General features: G+C 43.0%; 1 protein-coding gene across 1 annotated transcript in view; it reads right to left on the reverse strand.

Moving 5' to 3' along the window:
* Positions 1-17,327, reverse strand: part of LOC131084824 (bifunctional heparan sulfate N-deacetylase/N-sulfotransferase 4-like) — a 79,725-nt gene that overhangs the window by 31,885 nt on the left and 30,513 nt on the right. Inside the window, 1 exon segment of the mRNA XM_058026578.1 lies at positions 1,900-1,987. Within this exon segment, the coding sequence (XP_057882561.1) occupies positions 1,900-1,987 (88 nt within the window).

Raw genomic sequence — 17,327 nt, forward strand, 5'->3', positions numbered from 1 at the left:
TTCTTTTTAATATATAATGATCTTCAAAACCACCTCCTCCCCATTTTCTCTATTTACTTTATTTTAATGCCACACTATCTTTTTATCCCCATAACCTGGCTGATGGATTTAATATGACAAAACAGTGCCAGGAATATTAATGCTGTTTTCCAGGTCTTTTGAAAGCTGGACAAATGATGATGTTTGGCATTAAAGAAAAGGTATCAGTTATTTTCCATTTTGTCCTGATAATAATGTCACTGTTAAATACCAAGTACTCTCCATAAAGGCAACATATGGATAAAAATGAAATCTTTTCAAAGCTTCCCCTCTATCCTCCTTGTAACTACCCCTTTATTAGCCTTGGTTAATTGAAATCTGATCATTTCTGGTAAAGTGTGAAACAAGTTTTAAAATACAACTAGGTGGAAAGCATGAAGCTGTAATGGCAAAGGCTTCCAAATATTTCTTAGGGTTCAATATTCAATTTTGACCAGATTTAATCTTGAAGGAAACCCAATAAAACCTCCTGTGTTAGTGAAGGGGATCTGCTTAAGGCAGAAGCAAAGATTTGTGGCTGTAACAAAGAAAACCTTCAATTTGAGAGAGGACACAATGCTGCTGCCACCATTTGCAGACACATCTGCCCTGCTTTTCCAGCCTGGAAAGGCACAGTGACATTCCAGTAACCTCACCTTCAAGCCACCCAACAATATTTGGTTTTTAGCACATTTCCTTTGTGTTCGTTGCAATTTGAATGCTTTCATTTTGTTTCAGTCTAAGAAATAATTGCCAAAATCAGTCTCCTGATGCAAACACAGAAATCCTGTCTTCTTACAGGCCCTTTAATGTTTTGCAAAACTCATTGGAAGCGAAAGCTCCACGGATGTCACTGTTTACTTGGCAGGAACATCCAGAGATCCCTGTTCAGTGCCTGCACTTCAGCTCTTGGCTTTTATTTTCCATTTCTGCCGTGGTTTTTGAAGAATGCCACTACACAAGGAGAGCAGTACTTTGAACCTTTCTCCCAGAGTCACTGAATCCCTTTGCTTCCCTCTTTGCAGCACTCTGCAAGTTCTAAGGAAGCTGCTCTCCTATGATGGGAGTGCTGCAGGAAAAAGAAAACAACCTTGTTTACTGGAGAATTCCATACTGAAGAGAAAGGCCTGATGGCTGCTCCCTCTGTGCCCTGCATTTTGAGAGTGAATGCTGGCTGGTTTTGGGGTTTGTGATTCACTTGCAGTCACTCAGGCATAGGCAAGTGAAGAAACTTAACCCAGGCCTTCAAAATGGGACAGAGCAGGGAGAAAATGGAGTTTGTGAGGCAGCTGTGGGTCTCTTTGATAAGCCCAAGTTAGGGATGGAGAGGAAACAAGTGGGTATTTGAAATACAAAAAGAACTAGAAGAAGAGATTGTAGATTTAGGTCAATTTAGTGCCTTATTAACTTGTGAAGTAGAGTGTGGTTCTTGAAAAAAACCTACTTTTCCCCATTATTTTTTTCGTACATTTAGATATACACCTAATAAAACTTTGCACTTTTACTATAACAAAACCCAACCAAGATGAAGCATAATCCGTTCTGTTTTAAAGAAGAATAAATAGATGTTCCACCATTTCAGTGTCCAAAGGGGTAAAGACACACTATGGATGAACTGCTCAGGTACACAAGGATGCCCTTGGTGTTTTCCTGAAAGATGTGTGGTGGTAAATCTTAGTGTTATAAAGGAGGCAAAGTGGTTGCAGAGATCTCTCTATTTCCTCAGGAGACAGAGTAAGGTTTTTCAGGTGTGATAGGTATGATGAAATATAAAAGATTGGGAAAATGATGTCTCAGAGCCTCTGATTATTTAGAAAGGGAATGTTTAAAGGTAGATTTAAAATTCTGTCACCTATTTAACTGCATGAAGTTCCTTCTTACCTGTGTGGTAAAATTTTCCTGAAAATCCAAGGTTGAAGGTAAAATTTGCAACCTGAGTGCGCAGTAAATTTTGAGTCTCTAGTAAAGCCTGAAATAAATGAGAAATTAACATGGATTTAGAAAAATTAATATTATTTTGGGCTCATCTTTTTTTTATAGGACTATTACAGAGAGCTTAATTTGTTCCATGAGAGTTTGATGGGCTAGAAAAGGTAGTGGGAGTGCCTGAGTGTCCAAGGAGGTGATGGTTCTGTGCCTTGGCCCAGGACATTTTCCCCTGGGGCACTGATCCATTGCAGGACTCAAACCCTGCCACTCAGAGGCAGCAATATACTGGCTCACTTCATTAATGAAGCTTGATAAAATGTGCTTACACCACAAAATAAAATTAGGAATACTGCTCATCATCTAGGCATGAAGGTGTTGGGATTTGCTTACCTGCAGGACCATTTTGGGCTGTGTCTGAATAGCAAATTCAGGCTTAAGTGTGAATGAGCAAAGCTTCAGGTCTGGCCTGTGGTAGAAGCTGTGTCCATGTCATAAATGCATTTTTAATTTAATTAATGTTTATTTATATTCTCTCCTCCAAGCTAAGGTAAGTCCACTGGAAATGAAAGGAAGCAAAAGGTGCTGCTTATGGAAGAAATAGTCTTGGCCACTGGTCCAGTTTTTGTTCTGGACGTATTTCCAGCTCCTAGGGAAAGGGAGAAGATGATTAAACCTGTGTGAGCTTTACTTGATGGTTACTACTGGTTGTTAGCTCTGCACTGCTCCTGGAGCTGCTCCTTGCTCACAGATCTGCTTTGGGTCCCCAGCCCCTAGAATTTGGGGGTGCTGCATGTGAGATGGGGAGTGCATTTCTCTCCCTGTTGGCCTTGCCAATGCTGAATAGGTTATAAACTCTGTTTTCATCCATTTTCTGTGCCTCCATTATGTGGCCCTTGAGAACTTTTCCTATTATCTATTAATAACACTCCTATAGATTGGACCTTCATGTTCTTGCAGAGTTCAAAGATAAAATGATTGCAGTGGTTTACACCCTACCCCAGCCCAGCTAATGTCCTTCATTTGAAAAAATTACATTCTGTATGGTCATAATTTCCTTTAACTTCATAGGAAAATAGTTTTTTAATCTAATTTAAACAGGGACCAGAAACCAGAAGTATCTCCAGTGCAGGATAAACCACAAAAGCAGGGTTTAAGCAGCTGAGGTGTGTGAGTGTAATACAACAGACTTCCAGGCAGGGTGCATCTGCCTTGAGTTTTTAAAATAGAAACATACTTAGGGTTGCAAGGAAGATGCAAAATTGAGATAGTGTTTATCAGCTGCAACAGTCACCAAGCAAATTCCTCTCCTTGCCGAAGGAAATAAAGCAATCTTATGTCAGTAAATCTTGTGATTTAATAGTAAATATTAAGGTGATTGTATGGTTTCCAGCCTATCTTGCCAGACATTTTTAAGTTGATTATTTCAATCCTGTGACAATCTCACATGTGGGACTATATTTACATAATATATAACAAGTAAACGTTCACTAAAATGCAAAACCTCAGAGATGAACACCACTGTTAGCTGAGACATTGAGGAAAATCCCCAGCTGGTAAAAATCCCCACTAAATTGACACCATTAAAGTCAGAAGCGTAGAATCAGAGTCGTTATATTTTAGAAGATAATTTTCCAAGCTATCTAGAGCATTTTAGATATGTTGAGAAAGACTGATGGGCTGAGCAAAATCAATTGAATTTTCCTTTGAGGGAAGAACATCTTGAGAAATTATCATCACTTAAGGTGCAGTAGGAGAAGGGGCAGGGAACAAACATCATTTCATCACCGGGGCTCCTCTCCTGCTCCCCTCACATCTCAGCAAGATGACAGAGCTGCAGGATAGGCAGGAGCCTCCCAGCCCAGCCTGGCCTCATTAAAAACACAGAGCGAGGATTAAGATGTGAATCCTGGAACCTGCAGTGTGTCAAGCATTTTCCTCTGTCTAAAGGGCAAATCTGTCACTCAAACTGGCTTTAGCTTGGTCCTAAAGGCTTTTTTCTTGCCATTTCAATTTCCATATATGCATATTAATTCATATAATAGGCAGCTCAATTTTGTTGTCATGACCTCCCCTCTATTTAATGCTAAGAAGATATTGTCAGCTAAGGCAGTCCAAACTCATTTTGACACTGCTTGTCTGTGTGGAGGAAGGCCACTCATGTCTTCCACACCCTTAATATGGAACAACTTTTTAGGTGATTAGGGTCTGCTTTCCCTATTTTTAATGAAAGAGTGGAGAAGCTGCATATCCCTGGCACCCAGGGCCAGAAACCTTCCTAGGATTTGCACAGGCTCCATGGGAGGCAGAAGGTATTTATTTGATTTGATTCTGAAGGCTCTGCAAGGTGGAGAAGGTCTATTGAATTTTAACAGCTGGAAAGCTGCTCCCTTTCCAAGGCCAGGTGCCACACAGCTATTCCCACTCTGCCTGCTGTCCCTGGCTTCACAGGCATCCCCCCTTCCCTGGGGGCTCAGTGATCTCCATCCCACCCCTGTCCCCACTGCATGCCTGTGGAAGTAAAACCAGCATTTCCTGTTGAACCACAGGTGGTTATTTTTGGACGGCTGAACAGATCATGCTTAGTGATTATCACTTTCCAAGGAAAGAGCCATGGAGCACACTGTGCAGGGACAAACAGGCACATCTCTATGCCTGGCTAAGCAAAGACAGGGCTTTTTTTAAGGTAAGCCCTTAATTGCCTGGAATCTCTCAAAACTCATGGATTTAACTTTATTAATTGATTCTTTGCTTTGTCAGCGAAGCTTCTCTCTGACACTCACAAGATAGTTTCTTCATTATATTGCATTCAGTAGCTTTTTACATTAATCCATATAATTACCTTTTCTAAATTTGAAGTTGCTGTGTCTTTATTCTTCATAATTGGCGCATCTATTAGGAAGAGGTTGATATTTCCCTGCTATGTCCTTGTTAATTCTAACTCTATCCCTCATTTACATAATAAACATTTTAGGGCGATTTCTGCAGGAACATTTCATGCCTAATAAGAAGTAATTTGCTTTCCTTCATTAAGTACATTAAGACTTCATGCCCCAGACATCACTGACTGTGAACATTTGATTCTGCTCAAATTTAATGCACCAAGGCATTTTGCTCTGCCATATTAGGTTTATTTATGTGCTATGTTCTGGATTGTTAGCTGCTAATGAGGCTTTGGCTCTTATCGCTCTAAGGCCTGAACAGTAACCTCATTTTAATGATTTCATTATTTGCTGCCTTCTGAGTGGAAGACAACAAATTTTCCTTTTAATTAAAGGCCAAAACACCTGTGGCTGAGGGAAGTGTAGAGGTTATCAAATCCTTAGAGAAGGCAAATGAATGACTTGGTGTGATTTTGATGCCAAGCATGGGTTGGCCAGGCTGAGGTAGAAGGTGCCTCTCTGGGGAGCAAAACTCCAAATCTGAGTTAGGCGATAACAATGCTAAAATGCAGTACTGGATTTCTGAAGATATTGTTAAGGCAAAACAGAACTTGAAAATCAGCCAAAGTAATTAAAGATGCTTTCCTCCCACCCAAAGGTCTGAGTGGATCAATAGAGCTGGTAAAGCACGAGCCCTTCCTTGCATGGGCAGTGGTGTTTGGGGGGAGGGGGGCAGATGCCACATGGATTGAGCCAGCATGATGGAATCCCATGTTTTTATTAGGGAAAGTGAGGCAAATATTGGGGCTCCATGTTAGGGCTGTCTGTAGGGAGACAGATGCATGTGCAGCTGTGGGTTGGTGTGTGTGCAAGTGCACAGACAGGGACTGGTGATCCCTGAAACTTCAGTTAAACCAAAAATGCATTCATTATGGGAATTGATGCACAGATCCTCGTCCTTTTTCTAGTATTCTATTAGCCAGTGTTGTTTGTTGTGCCCTTCATTCTGTTCCCACAGGAGGTAACAGCATTAGAGACAAGAAAGGCTCTTGGGAAAGAAAGGATCAGTGCCTGTGAGATCAGCTGGTGAAAACTGAGACTAGTTTTGGAGGAAAAATCCTGAAAGTCTCTGAGATGTAGACATTGTTTAGCTTGAAAACTGCAGTTGTGAGAACATCTTTATGACACCTCTAAACATTATTTCTGCAAAGCAGAACCCAACTCCTGACACTCAGAGGTGTCTCAGGGACATTGCCAGAAACGGAGAGCATCAGGAAAAGCACAGGAGGGACACAAGGTTTGCAGGACTGAACATTTCCCCAGTGTGGAGCAGCCAGCCTGGCATTTCATTAGGGCTCCTGCTCATACATGTGCCCTTCCAGAGGCAATGCTGTGAATGTGAATTTTGGCAAGCAGCAAAATCTCCAGGTCTTGGAAGTCCATGGCAGGGTCTGTGTGGTTGGGGTGCTCTGGGGCATTCCACAAGGGAGAGCTACCCAAGGAAACCCCATCCCAATTTACTGCAGAGCCTGCTGGTGAGGATGCTCAGTGGATGGGGCAGGTGAGGAAGTTCTTCACTCAGTCTGGAAGGAGATCTAGGCAAGGAGGGGAAGTTGGATATCCCTGCTTTGCTGTGGATCTGTAATTTGCTGTCATCCTGAGTTGACTTGCACAGACTGGTTTGAGGAAGTGCTTCTGGCACAGGAGGATGTGCCAGTGCCTGGCTTCCCAGGGGTGCTGGCCAAGGTTGCACTGTCCCATCACCTTCTGAGGGTATGACTGAGTCTTGTCAAAAATGGGCTCACTTGCCATTACTCAAAGTCATGATTCATTTGGGGACAGATCCTAGTGCTGGACAGTGATTGCACTGCTGCAGGTTTCTGCTCTGGTCTGTGTGTATAAAATATGGATATGCTCACCATATACACAATACTTTTTATTTATCTATACTGTGGGCAGAAAATACGTGCAAATATTTGCACATACGTAACTTTAACATTACCTCTGCTTTGAGCTGAGGCTTAGATTAGCTCACCTCCAGAAAATCCTTCCAACCAAAATTGTTTTTCACTTCCAGACAGTTTTCTCAGGCTTCTATGGTACATAGTTGTTATTAATACCAAGAACATGGTATTAATAACAATTTTTAATGCATTTATTCATTTTTGTCCCTAACATCTGTCCTCAGTGCTTGTGCAGCTACGTAGCCCTGAGGTTCATTCCCAAGCCGTTCTGTGCAGCACTTTGCTGTTGGTCTGTGCAAAGTTGGAGGGCTACAAAGTAATAGTTTTTACTCTAAATTTCCAGCTGAAATTTTTTGGAAGGAAAAAAGAGGAAGCAAATAGTACTTCCAGCAATGTTTCTCTGCACTGCAGGCAGCTGCTGTCAGGATGTGATTTTTTGATTGCCTCTTCCTGCTCTTGCTCCCTCCCTGAAATCTATGCTAGGATAAAAAATCTGACTAAGCCTGCTGTGGTCTTGGCAATTTTCAAAGCTGGTGGAATTGGAATTGATAGGAAAACCACAAAGCACTTAAAATCATAGTAATGACTGTAAGGAAGGTGTGAAATAACTAGCCACTGCTATTTTCTGACAGGAAAGCCATCAGTAAAAAAGTGATGTCTAGCCTGACATTACTGATGGGGTCACTGCAAGACTGGGATTTTAAGTTCCTTATTTTCAGCTTTCAGATTGGAGCATAAATTTCTGTCATAAGGGGGACAATCAACTCAGTTGTGTCTGCACTTGTTAAAACTCAACTTGCTGAGGAATTTTTAAGCCCAGGGAAGCTGAGATGATGATTTCTGTGTGGTGAGAATTTTAGCCAACTTCCCATGCTTATAGCATACCAGTGTAGGAATTAGCAAGAATCCACATTATTGACTTAGTGGCTAGAGTTTGAAAGCAGTTTAGGGGTTGGTGTCAGTAAAATCTTTAATGGGATTTTGAAATCACTTGCTCTATACCCTACGCCAATCCTGGCTGGAATAGCAGGGCCTGGATCAGAGGGAAACTGCCAAACCTCACAGGCCTGGAGGCACGTCTCATCCAGTCCTTCCTGCAAATGGTGCCTCTCCCAGTGCTGGCTGCAGAGCACTGGGCACAGCCAGGGCTTTGGCCCTGCCTTCCCTAGGGCTGGGACTGCATTTCCTGGTGCTTTTATTCCTGTGAAGCAGCCTGCTAATCTGTAGTGCCATATAAATAATTAACAGGGAGCTCTCAGCTGGGGCTGAACACAGCCAGCTCTGGCTGCAGATCTATTTTTCATTGTAGAGCTATTATTTGAGCCTGTTCAGCATTTCCCTGGAGTTGGCTGCCTTTGTGTGAGGTCTGACAGGATAGGTGGGTTTCTTAGAAGCAAGAAACAGGCGATGATCTGCAAATATTTGTGTAGTATGTTTATTGAAAACAGGAAAAAAAATCTTTTTATTTCTTGAATGGAATACCCACTTTATCAGATCCATTTCTGTGGCTGTGTTGTAACTCTGTCCTAAAGTCAGAAAACTGTCAGGAGTCTACCTGCATTTAATTGGACCTAGAGGAGTGCATCTGTCCCAGTAGAGGTTCAGCCAGTTCCAGCTGAAGGACATGAATGGGGGGATCCTGCAGCAAATTGACAACTCGCTGATGACTAAGTGGTGAATAACATCCCTGAGAACTCAGGAGGTGGCTCTTGATTCAGTATTAGAAGAGAGATGATGCTGAGTGTGACACAGCCTGGCAGTGAGAGCACCTTGACCAACTGCTCAAGTGTGGGTGCACAGATACATAAAAATATCCATGGCAATCATTCAGTCTCTTGTTGGAAAAAGGAATTCCTGGCCTTGTTAGAGCACCTAGCAGCAAAAAGCTCAAATGAAGAGCAAGGGGACAGTGTAACAGGGTGGAAAGTATGAATGGAAAATAGGGAGCATGAATAAGAAGCGGGTTTATTTTAACAGGGCCACACAGGTGAGCTAAGGCAATTGCTCCCATTCTGGGGAGGATCAAAGGCATTAGGCCTGGCTGGGAGCATCCACAGGAGCTGCTGCTGAAGCTGCAGAGGCAGGGAGTGGCTGCAGTGGCTCCCTGCCAGCAGTGATTGCTGCTGTGTGTCAGAAGAGAGAAGATTTACAGCCTGTTTGGGCCAGAGCTGAGGGTCTCCAGTATCAATCACTGCTGATGCTGAAGGATTTTCTAGGAATACTAACCAAATGTGCTGCCAAGTGCGGGGAGGGGAAAAGCCAGCCTGTGCCCAAGCTGAGAGCAGGAGCAATCTCCTGGGCTGTGGGGCGCTGCTGGCACAAGCCCAGGGCTGAGCAGGATCCCTCCCTGCAGGTCCATGCAGCAGGGATAGGAGCTGGTGGCACTTGGAGCAGAGCAGCAAAGGGGCTTAGAGATTATTTCTTATCAGTTCTGACTTTTGGGAAGCTTAAGCATTTCCAGCAAAAGAAATCTCTTGAAGAAAGGCTCTTCAGCAGGAGACTCAGGAAAGGCAATCTGCCAGTGGGAGATCAAGGATTATTGGTCCAGTTTTTGAAACAACATGATCAGGAATGCTTGTTTTGATTTCAGTGGCTCTGCTCCCTGTGGCTGCAGTTCAGCCTGGCCAGAACAACAGCTCCATGAAATAAAGAAGAGATGCTCTATTTCCCCATATCCAATCTGCACGAGGCAGGTGGGGTTTGTCTCTCTAATTCCACTGTAGAGCCCCCAAGGAAGAGGCCCAAAAGGCAGGGACAGAGTCCTCATGTCAGCTCTGATCAATCACAAAATTAATCCCTAAAATAGAAATTGAATGGCAAAACTGTCTCAAGACTTTTCAGGGACAGCATCAAGGTCTAAAGTAGTATGTTAATAAATAATGGTTGTTGAGCCATTGTGGTCTTGTGGCAGGAAACTGTGCTGGTGTCAGTCACTGTGCTGCATGTCACCCACATAAAACCCACACTGCTCATTAGTTAGCTCAGGTCATGACTAGGCCATGCCCCAAAGTCTCTCTCTCTCCTTGGCACAATACAAATATAGGGTAAAAGACAAGTAACAGCAACAACTACATGTTGGTTGAGTTGTATATTCTTTCTTTTTCTTGTGTTTTGGTGCTTCAGACTTGTTTTCTTAAGCAAAAAAAAAAAGAAAGAATTACAAACTCTACAGTCTGTTACAGGTGGGTTCTCAGTTGCTATGAATTATTTGAAGACTAGACTAATGGAGGCTACCTTATTTATCTTCTTTAATTTATGGACTTGGATCTACTAAGGTTTAATTAGAGTGGTTTTCTGTTCCTTCACTGCCCTTGGAAATCATTCACTTGGATAACTTGTCACAGAAATCAAACTTCCTTCAAGTTCTCATCATGTACATTCATCTCAAAATTCTGAGCACCGACCAGCAGTGTCAAATCCCTGCCTTAAATTTACTGCTTAAAAACTACCTGCTGTATATGCTTTGTGGTGGGGAATTAAGGGTTTTTTTCTGCACACATTCAATCATAGAGGAGAGATTGGAGCAGGTGATACATCCTGAGCTGAGGTGTGTCCTTCAGGGCTCAGAATGGGCATGTTGGCACAAGGATGGATCTGTCCTGTGGCATTAAGAGAGTGCCTCCACGTTTGGGGCTTTTCCCTGTGTGAGTCTGCCCATTGCCCACCCTCTCCATAAAAATCAGCAGCCAGGGAAGTCTGGAGAACTGTTTTCCTTGGTTATTGTCAAACTTTGATTTTGCAGAATCTTGATGAGTAAGGGTGTGCTCTAAAAACCACTAGGATTAAGTGTTGCTTTTTAATATTTCTGAGATGCTTGATAGTTGTCTGGCAGAGCTTAACTTCTCTGACCTTCCTCCCTTCTTTGTGATGCTGCCTTCCATTATCCAGGGAGCTGGCTTCAGTGTTTTGATAACTAGAATTGGATATTTCTGTGGAACAAAAAGGGAATTTCAAGGTAAATGTTCTTGCTTTGCACTGCATTTCTTTCACCAGAGATCAGAGTGCTTCTGCCACCCCCTGTTCCATCAGGTTCAGTGCAGAGAGAGCTAAAGCCTTTGTTGTCCTCCAGGATAGGTTTAAAATCCCTCCATGCCAGAAAATCCTTCCCAGCATGAAGACAGCATAGTGAGCTGTCCAGAGGAGAAGGCTGAAGATCCAAAGTTAAATGGCAATGCCCATCTTACATTTCCACTCAGTTCTCTTGAGCAGAAACATGAAAGGCCAGTATGTTGTCCAACAAAATCAACCCAGACCACCAACTGAGGCTGGCACATTTGAAGTGAACAATTGCAGAAGTTTCAGTAGGCTGCTTCTTCATAAAACTAGGTGATTTCAGGTAAAATTGAGAACAAAGCTCTTTAACAGTCAAAGGAAATGCTTCAGGTTCAAAAGTATCACCACACCTTTCCCATATGTGGGAAAATTACACTCAGAGGAAAACTGAAGTACTGCTGCTCCTCAGATCACTCTGGAATAGAACCTGGCAAAAAACTCAAACCTGTACCTTGAGAAATTCAAGTGGTCCAAGGTAATTGTGGAAAAGTGGTGAAGTCTTTCAGTCCTTGCAGTAACTTCCTAGGAAAGAAACTTGTGCTAACAGGAAGCCCTTCTACATGGCTTTTCCAGCCTTTTTCCTTGTGTTCTGGAATGCTCTTCCCAGGGAGGTGGTACAATCACCATCCCTGGATGTGTTTAAAAAAAGACTGGACATGTCACTTGGTGCTATAGTGCAGTTGAGGTGTTCAACCTCAATGAACCTATGCCTAGGGCATAGGTTGGACTCTGATCTTAGAGGTCTCTTCCAACTTCATTATTCTATGATTCTGTGTGAGTGCCCACAGCCAGCCAGCTGCTCCCAAGCTCCCTGAGCACACCCTAGAGGAGCAGTATATCTTCCAAGAGTAATAATGGCTGATGGCAATAATGGCCCAGTGAAAAATCAGTGTGCCATCCTTTCCTAAGTCTCCTAACTGTTGGATCTCGTGGCTTTCCTCTGTTCTCACATCCAGGAGCACCCTGGTTGTGAGCCCTTGTGGTGATAGGTCTCCAGCACTTGGGAACAGGGAGGTGAGCTGATCTCACCAGCACATGGAATACTTGCATGGCATCGTCTTAAAAAAGACAATTCACATCATTTGAATAATGCCAAGAGTGCTAAATTGAGACAGAAAGGTTGGAGAGGAAGGTTTGGTTTTTGCTTAAAACAGATTGCTATTTCAGAGCCATTCATAGGGATTCTGGTGGCAGCCAGAAAGTGGCATTACTGAGGCAGTTAACTTTTAAATCTACCTGCTTTTGATCTTAATCATTAAAGGCAGCACTTTTCCCTCTAAATATTCCCACTGAAAACTCTGTAGCTACTTGCAGTGTAAAGTATGATTTCATGTAACACAGGATCATTAAACTGGGAAAAATACGTTCAGCAAACTATCGAGCTTTTAATTATAGTTGTTACACTAAATTCCACTCATTTCTGAAGTGAGAGATTCTATTACTCTCACAGCTGAAGGGTAATGCCATAATTTTATTTTATATGGGAATAGCTGTTTAGAAATGACAAATACTGAATTGCTGTGACACGCTTTGCTTGGGTATTGCTCTGCTAGCCCAACAGGATTGTTTGGCCAGGTGTACATCCAAATCCTGGAAATAATTTGCAGCTGTAAGATGAGGAAGTGCTAAAAGCTGGGTGTTTTTTTCCATTGTGGAAATCCTTCCTTACACCTCAAGCTCTCCTTTGAGCTGTGCATTCCCCCTTGTTTGCCCCCTCTCTGCCCCACTGGGGTTCAGCACACCCTATGTGTTAGGTCACCAGTGAAATGAATAATCCAGAATATTTCTGTGCGTGCAATCTCAGCTGGCTTTGAGCAGTTGAAGAGCAGAAAGGTGGTTTTAGCCATCCTGCAGTGGGCTCTTTCCAGGCAGAGGTTTCCTGCCCAAAATTCCCTCTGGTCTTTAACACTCACCTTGCAATATTTACAGCAGGGATGGTGGGTTTTGTTTCCTGATAATGTACTGGGAGCCTGTGCCCAGTTACAGCAGAAGTAAGAGAGAAAGCATATGGGAAACCATATTCCCTTTCCTAATAACAAATACAGAGGAATTACACTTGATAATACCACAGACATGTTTGTTTATAATGCACATAAATCTTGGGATATGTTACTAGGAAGAGACATGCAGAGCTTTTTCAATAAAGAATTCACATTCTGCAGATGAACCTATTTTTTAAATGTAATGCATTATTGTTGTTATTATTGTTGCTATTAACCATGCAGAGCATAGCCTCAACAGTTCACACTTGTCCCTGTAACTCCTAAAGTAATAAGATTATAGAGTATTTAATCTCTATTAATTATAGATTCATGGAGATTAATGCTTATTTATGTATGTATATTCAGTTCCCAAACATTTGTGCTAATTTGTTGAAAAACCTACAGTAAATATTACAAAGGAGGTCTCCAGTCTTGTGGCCCTCAGGGATTAAATATTACTGGGAAATGGACAAAGCACTTTTCCCTTGTCCTGCTCTTCACCAGGCTGCTTTTCCCTAGGTACAACTTGCTGCCCTCTAAAAACAATTGGGTCTCCACCAAAAAAAAAGCACTTGTGCTATCAACAATCACTGACAGCTTGAAGAGCCAATATTTCATCAGGTTTGGGCCAGGCAGGCAAATACAGTCTGCTGTCAAAAATGTGAATTCCATCATTTTTTAGTTCCATTTTTTACTTGAAGGGCTGATGTTTTGGGGTGAAAAACACACAGGTGCTGAAGCCAATGGATTTAATTGATTCTGATTCAATCCCAGCAGTTCAAGTGGAATATTGAAACAACTTTAAGGAATTGCCTCAGAGTTGGTATTTTAGGTTTAATGTGTAATGTAAAAGCTACGTTAATAATTCTGTCTCTTAAGTGAAATGAAGAGGCAGCAAAAACCTGAAATATCCATTTCCTTGAAATTCTTGTATTAAAGGAATGTCTCAGCAAATTGTGAATTACTTGCATTTTTTAATTTCTGGAAGATCAGCAATTCCAAGGCTACATTTAATTATGATCTTTGGAATTTATTTTTTTTAATATTCTACAAACTGCCCCCTTTTCCTTTAGTCTGCCAGAGCAGATGAGCTGGCAAAACACAATTTTGTTTGAATCATATTTCAGTGAAACATTGTGCATTTCATAAATCAACATTTTGCCACAGAAAGCTGTTTCAGTGGAGCAATCCAGGTTGATCAAGTAACTGGAGTATAAACTGCATTTTCCTCTGCCTTGTCACTTTGCCATTTTAGAAGGATTTTCTACCCATCTATAAGTATAAGGATAAATGGCTAAACAAGTAGGATGGAAGTGAAATGAACAGGGCCAGGAGACTTCTTCTCCTGTGTAATGCCTTTATTAAAAAGTGATCAGCTCAGGATTGGGCGGCTCGACGGGTCTGCAGCGTCCGTCGTCTCCCAGGGCGACTCAGAGGAGGAGGATATGCGCAGCTCTGTCCACCAGGGGCAGAGCTGGGGATCAGATCCTCTTGGGAGCCTTTTGGGTCTCCTGATCCCATAAGATGGTGTCGTCAGATGTTGCCCCTCCCACTCAGTCGGCCTGGTCTCAGCTCCGGGGTCAACTCCCGTGGTCAGGGCGAGAGGGTCCGAAGGTGTTCCGCGTCTCTGCAGGCTCAGCACTCGGTTCCTCACGTCCAGACATCACTCTAGTCTCTCAACTCTTAGGTGGCTCGTTGTTTTTGGGGTTTCTCCATGAGTTTGGAGATGGGGGTCCCACAAAGCACTCTGGTCTTGCGAGTCACTTTGCATAACCCCCCCCACCTTCTCAGGTGTCTTCCCTATTCTGAGAAAGGTAAAACTTAGCTTCGGGCAAGGTCCCCACCCAGGAGAAGGGCCATTACCTCGCCCCAGCCAGGGCTTTTACTAATACAAAAAACAACCATTAACGACAACGACCCGTGATTACAATAACAAAACGCACAGAACTTGGGCAGGGCCAGTGGTCTGGCTGCCTTTTTGAAACTTTTTCTCATAAAAAAATATTAATCGAGTTTTTGTTCATAACAGTCCCCCCTCTTTTTCTTTGATCGAGCTTAAACTCTAAGCTCGCATCAACTCTTAATTTTTGTTTTGAATCTAATATAAATCTCTTGTGCACTTTGGTAATCACGGTTACTTAACCTTGTTACTTTCCTTGGTTTCTTCAGGTTTGTCTTAACGGCAAACACTATTTTACTGAAACAGATAAATAAGCATAGTAAAAATAGCAATCCTCCAAGTGCACACACAGCGAGAAAAACTACCTTTTCCCACACATCCTTTTTGAAAATCTCCAGGTTCTCCCACCCACTGGGATCAAGTGTAGGAGTTTGATCTTCATTATTTACACATGCTAACCTTTTTATTTCGTTTGAAATGTTCCTAATAATTGAATTCTTTATTTTTAATACTGCCTGGAGCCGAATAATTGATGATAGAACTATTAAAAGATGGGACCCCCTGGATTATTTGCCTCCTTCTGCCCCTCCACCTTATAATCCTCTCCTTCAAGCACCTCAAATGGCAGGTCCGGTTCCTCCCCCGGCTGCCATCTCATTACCACCTGCTCAAACTCCTCCTTCTACCTCTTCAGCTTCTGCTATGATGAACCCAGTATCTCCTCCAGTTCCTTCTGCACCACCACAAGTGCCTACTCCACCTGCTGCATTCTCCACCCCTTCTCCAGCTCCGATTAATATCTACTCAGGTCCCTCTCCCCCTCCTATTGCTGTCCCTTTACCTCCTTCTACCTGGGACACAAATGCCTCCTCGCCCAGTAGACAGCTATCAGCAAATACACCTGCTGATGGGCAGAAAGTTCAGGGTAACCCAGATCTCCCTCAAAGTAGTTTGGCATCTGAAGATGGGCCATACTGTAGCACCAGATCCAAGACCTCCAAGGCAGAGAGACTCTTTCCCCTCAGAGAGGTTCCTATGGGAGGAGTGGCGGGAGGTGTTGGCTTTGTGAATGCTCCCCTAACTGCTTCTGAGGTGAGGGGATTCAAGAAAGAGTTGGGGCATTTAGTTGAGGACCCAGTGGGCATAGCCAACCAAGTGGATCAATTTCTAGGTCCAAATATCTACACTTTGGGGAAATGAATTCCATCCTGAGTATATTATTTTCCCCAGAAGAGGTCCAGATGATAAGGGCGGCTGGCATAAAAATTTGGGAGAAAGATAACAGTCCAGGACCCCAGGTGCCATCAGGTGAACAGAAATTGCCACTAACGGAGCCCAACTGGAACCCTAATCAGGAGGAGGGTAGGAAGGCCATGAGGGAATATAGGTCTTTGATAATACGGGGGATCAAAGAGTCAGTTCCCAAAGGAACTAATACCCAATTGGCATTTGAGGGTGCACAGGAGAAAGATGAAGCTCCTGCTGCCTGGCTTAATCGCCTAAGGCAGAACTTTCAGTTGTACTCTAGAATAGACCCAGACACCCCAGAAGGTCAAATGCTACTAAAAGTCCAATTTGTTACCAAATCTTGACCTGATATACGGAGAAAACTGGAAAAGATGGAAGATTGGCAAGAGAAGAACATTAATGAGTTATTAAAAGAGGCACTGAAGGTGTATTTAAGGAGGGAGGAAGATAAAGCAAAGGCCAAGGCTAAGATCATGGTTGCTGTAGCTAGAGAAAGTGCAGGGTGGGCGGGTCCACCACCAGGAGGAGGCAAGGATAAGTCAGTACTGTCAGGTACAAGAGGGATGGAGACACCTCAAGGCCCTTTGAGAGAGCGACATTGCTCTTACTGTGGAAAGGCAGGACACGTCAGGAGGTTTTGTAGAAAACTCAGTCTTGATGAGGCAATAGCCAGGGAACAAAATAATTTAGGGAAGATCCTTAAAGGTGACGATTAGAGGGTCAGGGGCTTTACACTATAGGGGACCTGATGTAACATCTAGAAGAGCCCTTGGTAAACTTTGAAGTGGGACCCTTAAATGAAGAATTAGAATTTTTGAGTAGATACAGGAGCAGATAAGTCCTGTCTCAACAAAGTACTAAGAAGTATAGTATAGTATAGTATAGTATAGTATAGTATAGTATAGTATAGTATAGTATAGTATAGTACAGTATAGTATAGTATAGTGAAAAACATCTGAAGTTAGACAAAAACAGCTAGGTAGAAAGAATATCCAATAGCACCAAAACTGGCCAGTAATACTTAACTTGTAATAAGTGATGTGAAAGTAAAAGGTACCTTATTGTTGTCTTGTTGTGTGCGTGAGAGTGAGTCACAAAGTCAGCCTCAACTTCCCGGGCACGTGGGAAGGGGGCAGTGGAAGTGTGTGTATGTGTGACCTGCAAACCAGGCTTGTGTCCCCCAGGCGGGTGGGGGCTGTGGCCAAAGAGTGTGTGTGACCTGCAAACCAGACTAGTGCTCCTCAGGTGTGTGAGGGAGCCGTAGCTGTGAGAGTGTGAGTGACACGCAGACAGCCTCACAGGTGAATGTGCACCAGAGGCAACCAGAGCCAGGGCCCTTCCAGGAGGCCCAGAG

Source organism: Melospiza georgiana, chromosome 6, assembly GCF_028018845.1.
Source record: "Melospiza georgiana isolate bMelGeo1 chromosome 6, bMelGeo1.pri, whole genome shotgun sequence".
In the NCBI taxonomy this organism is placed as follows: Eukaryota; Metazoa; Chordata; class Aves; order Passeriformes; family Passerellidae; genus Melospiza; species Melospiza georgiana.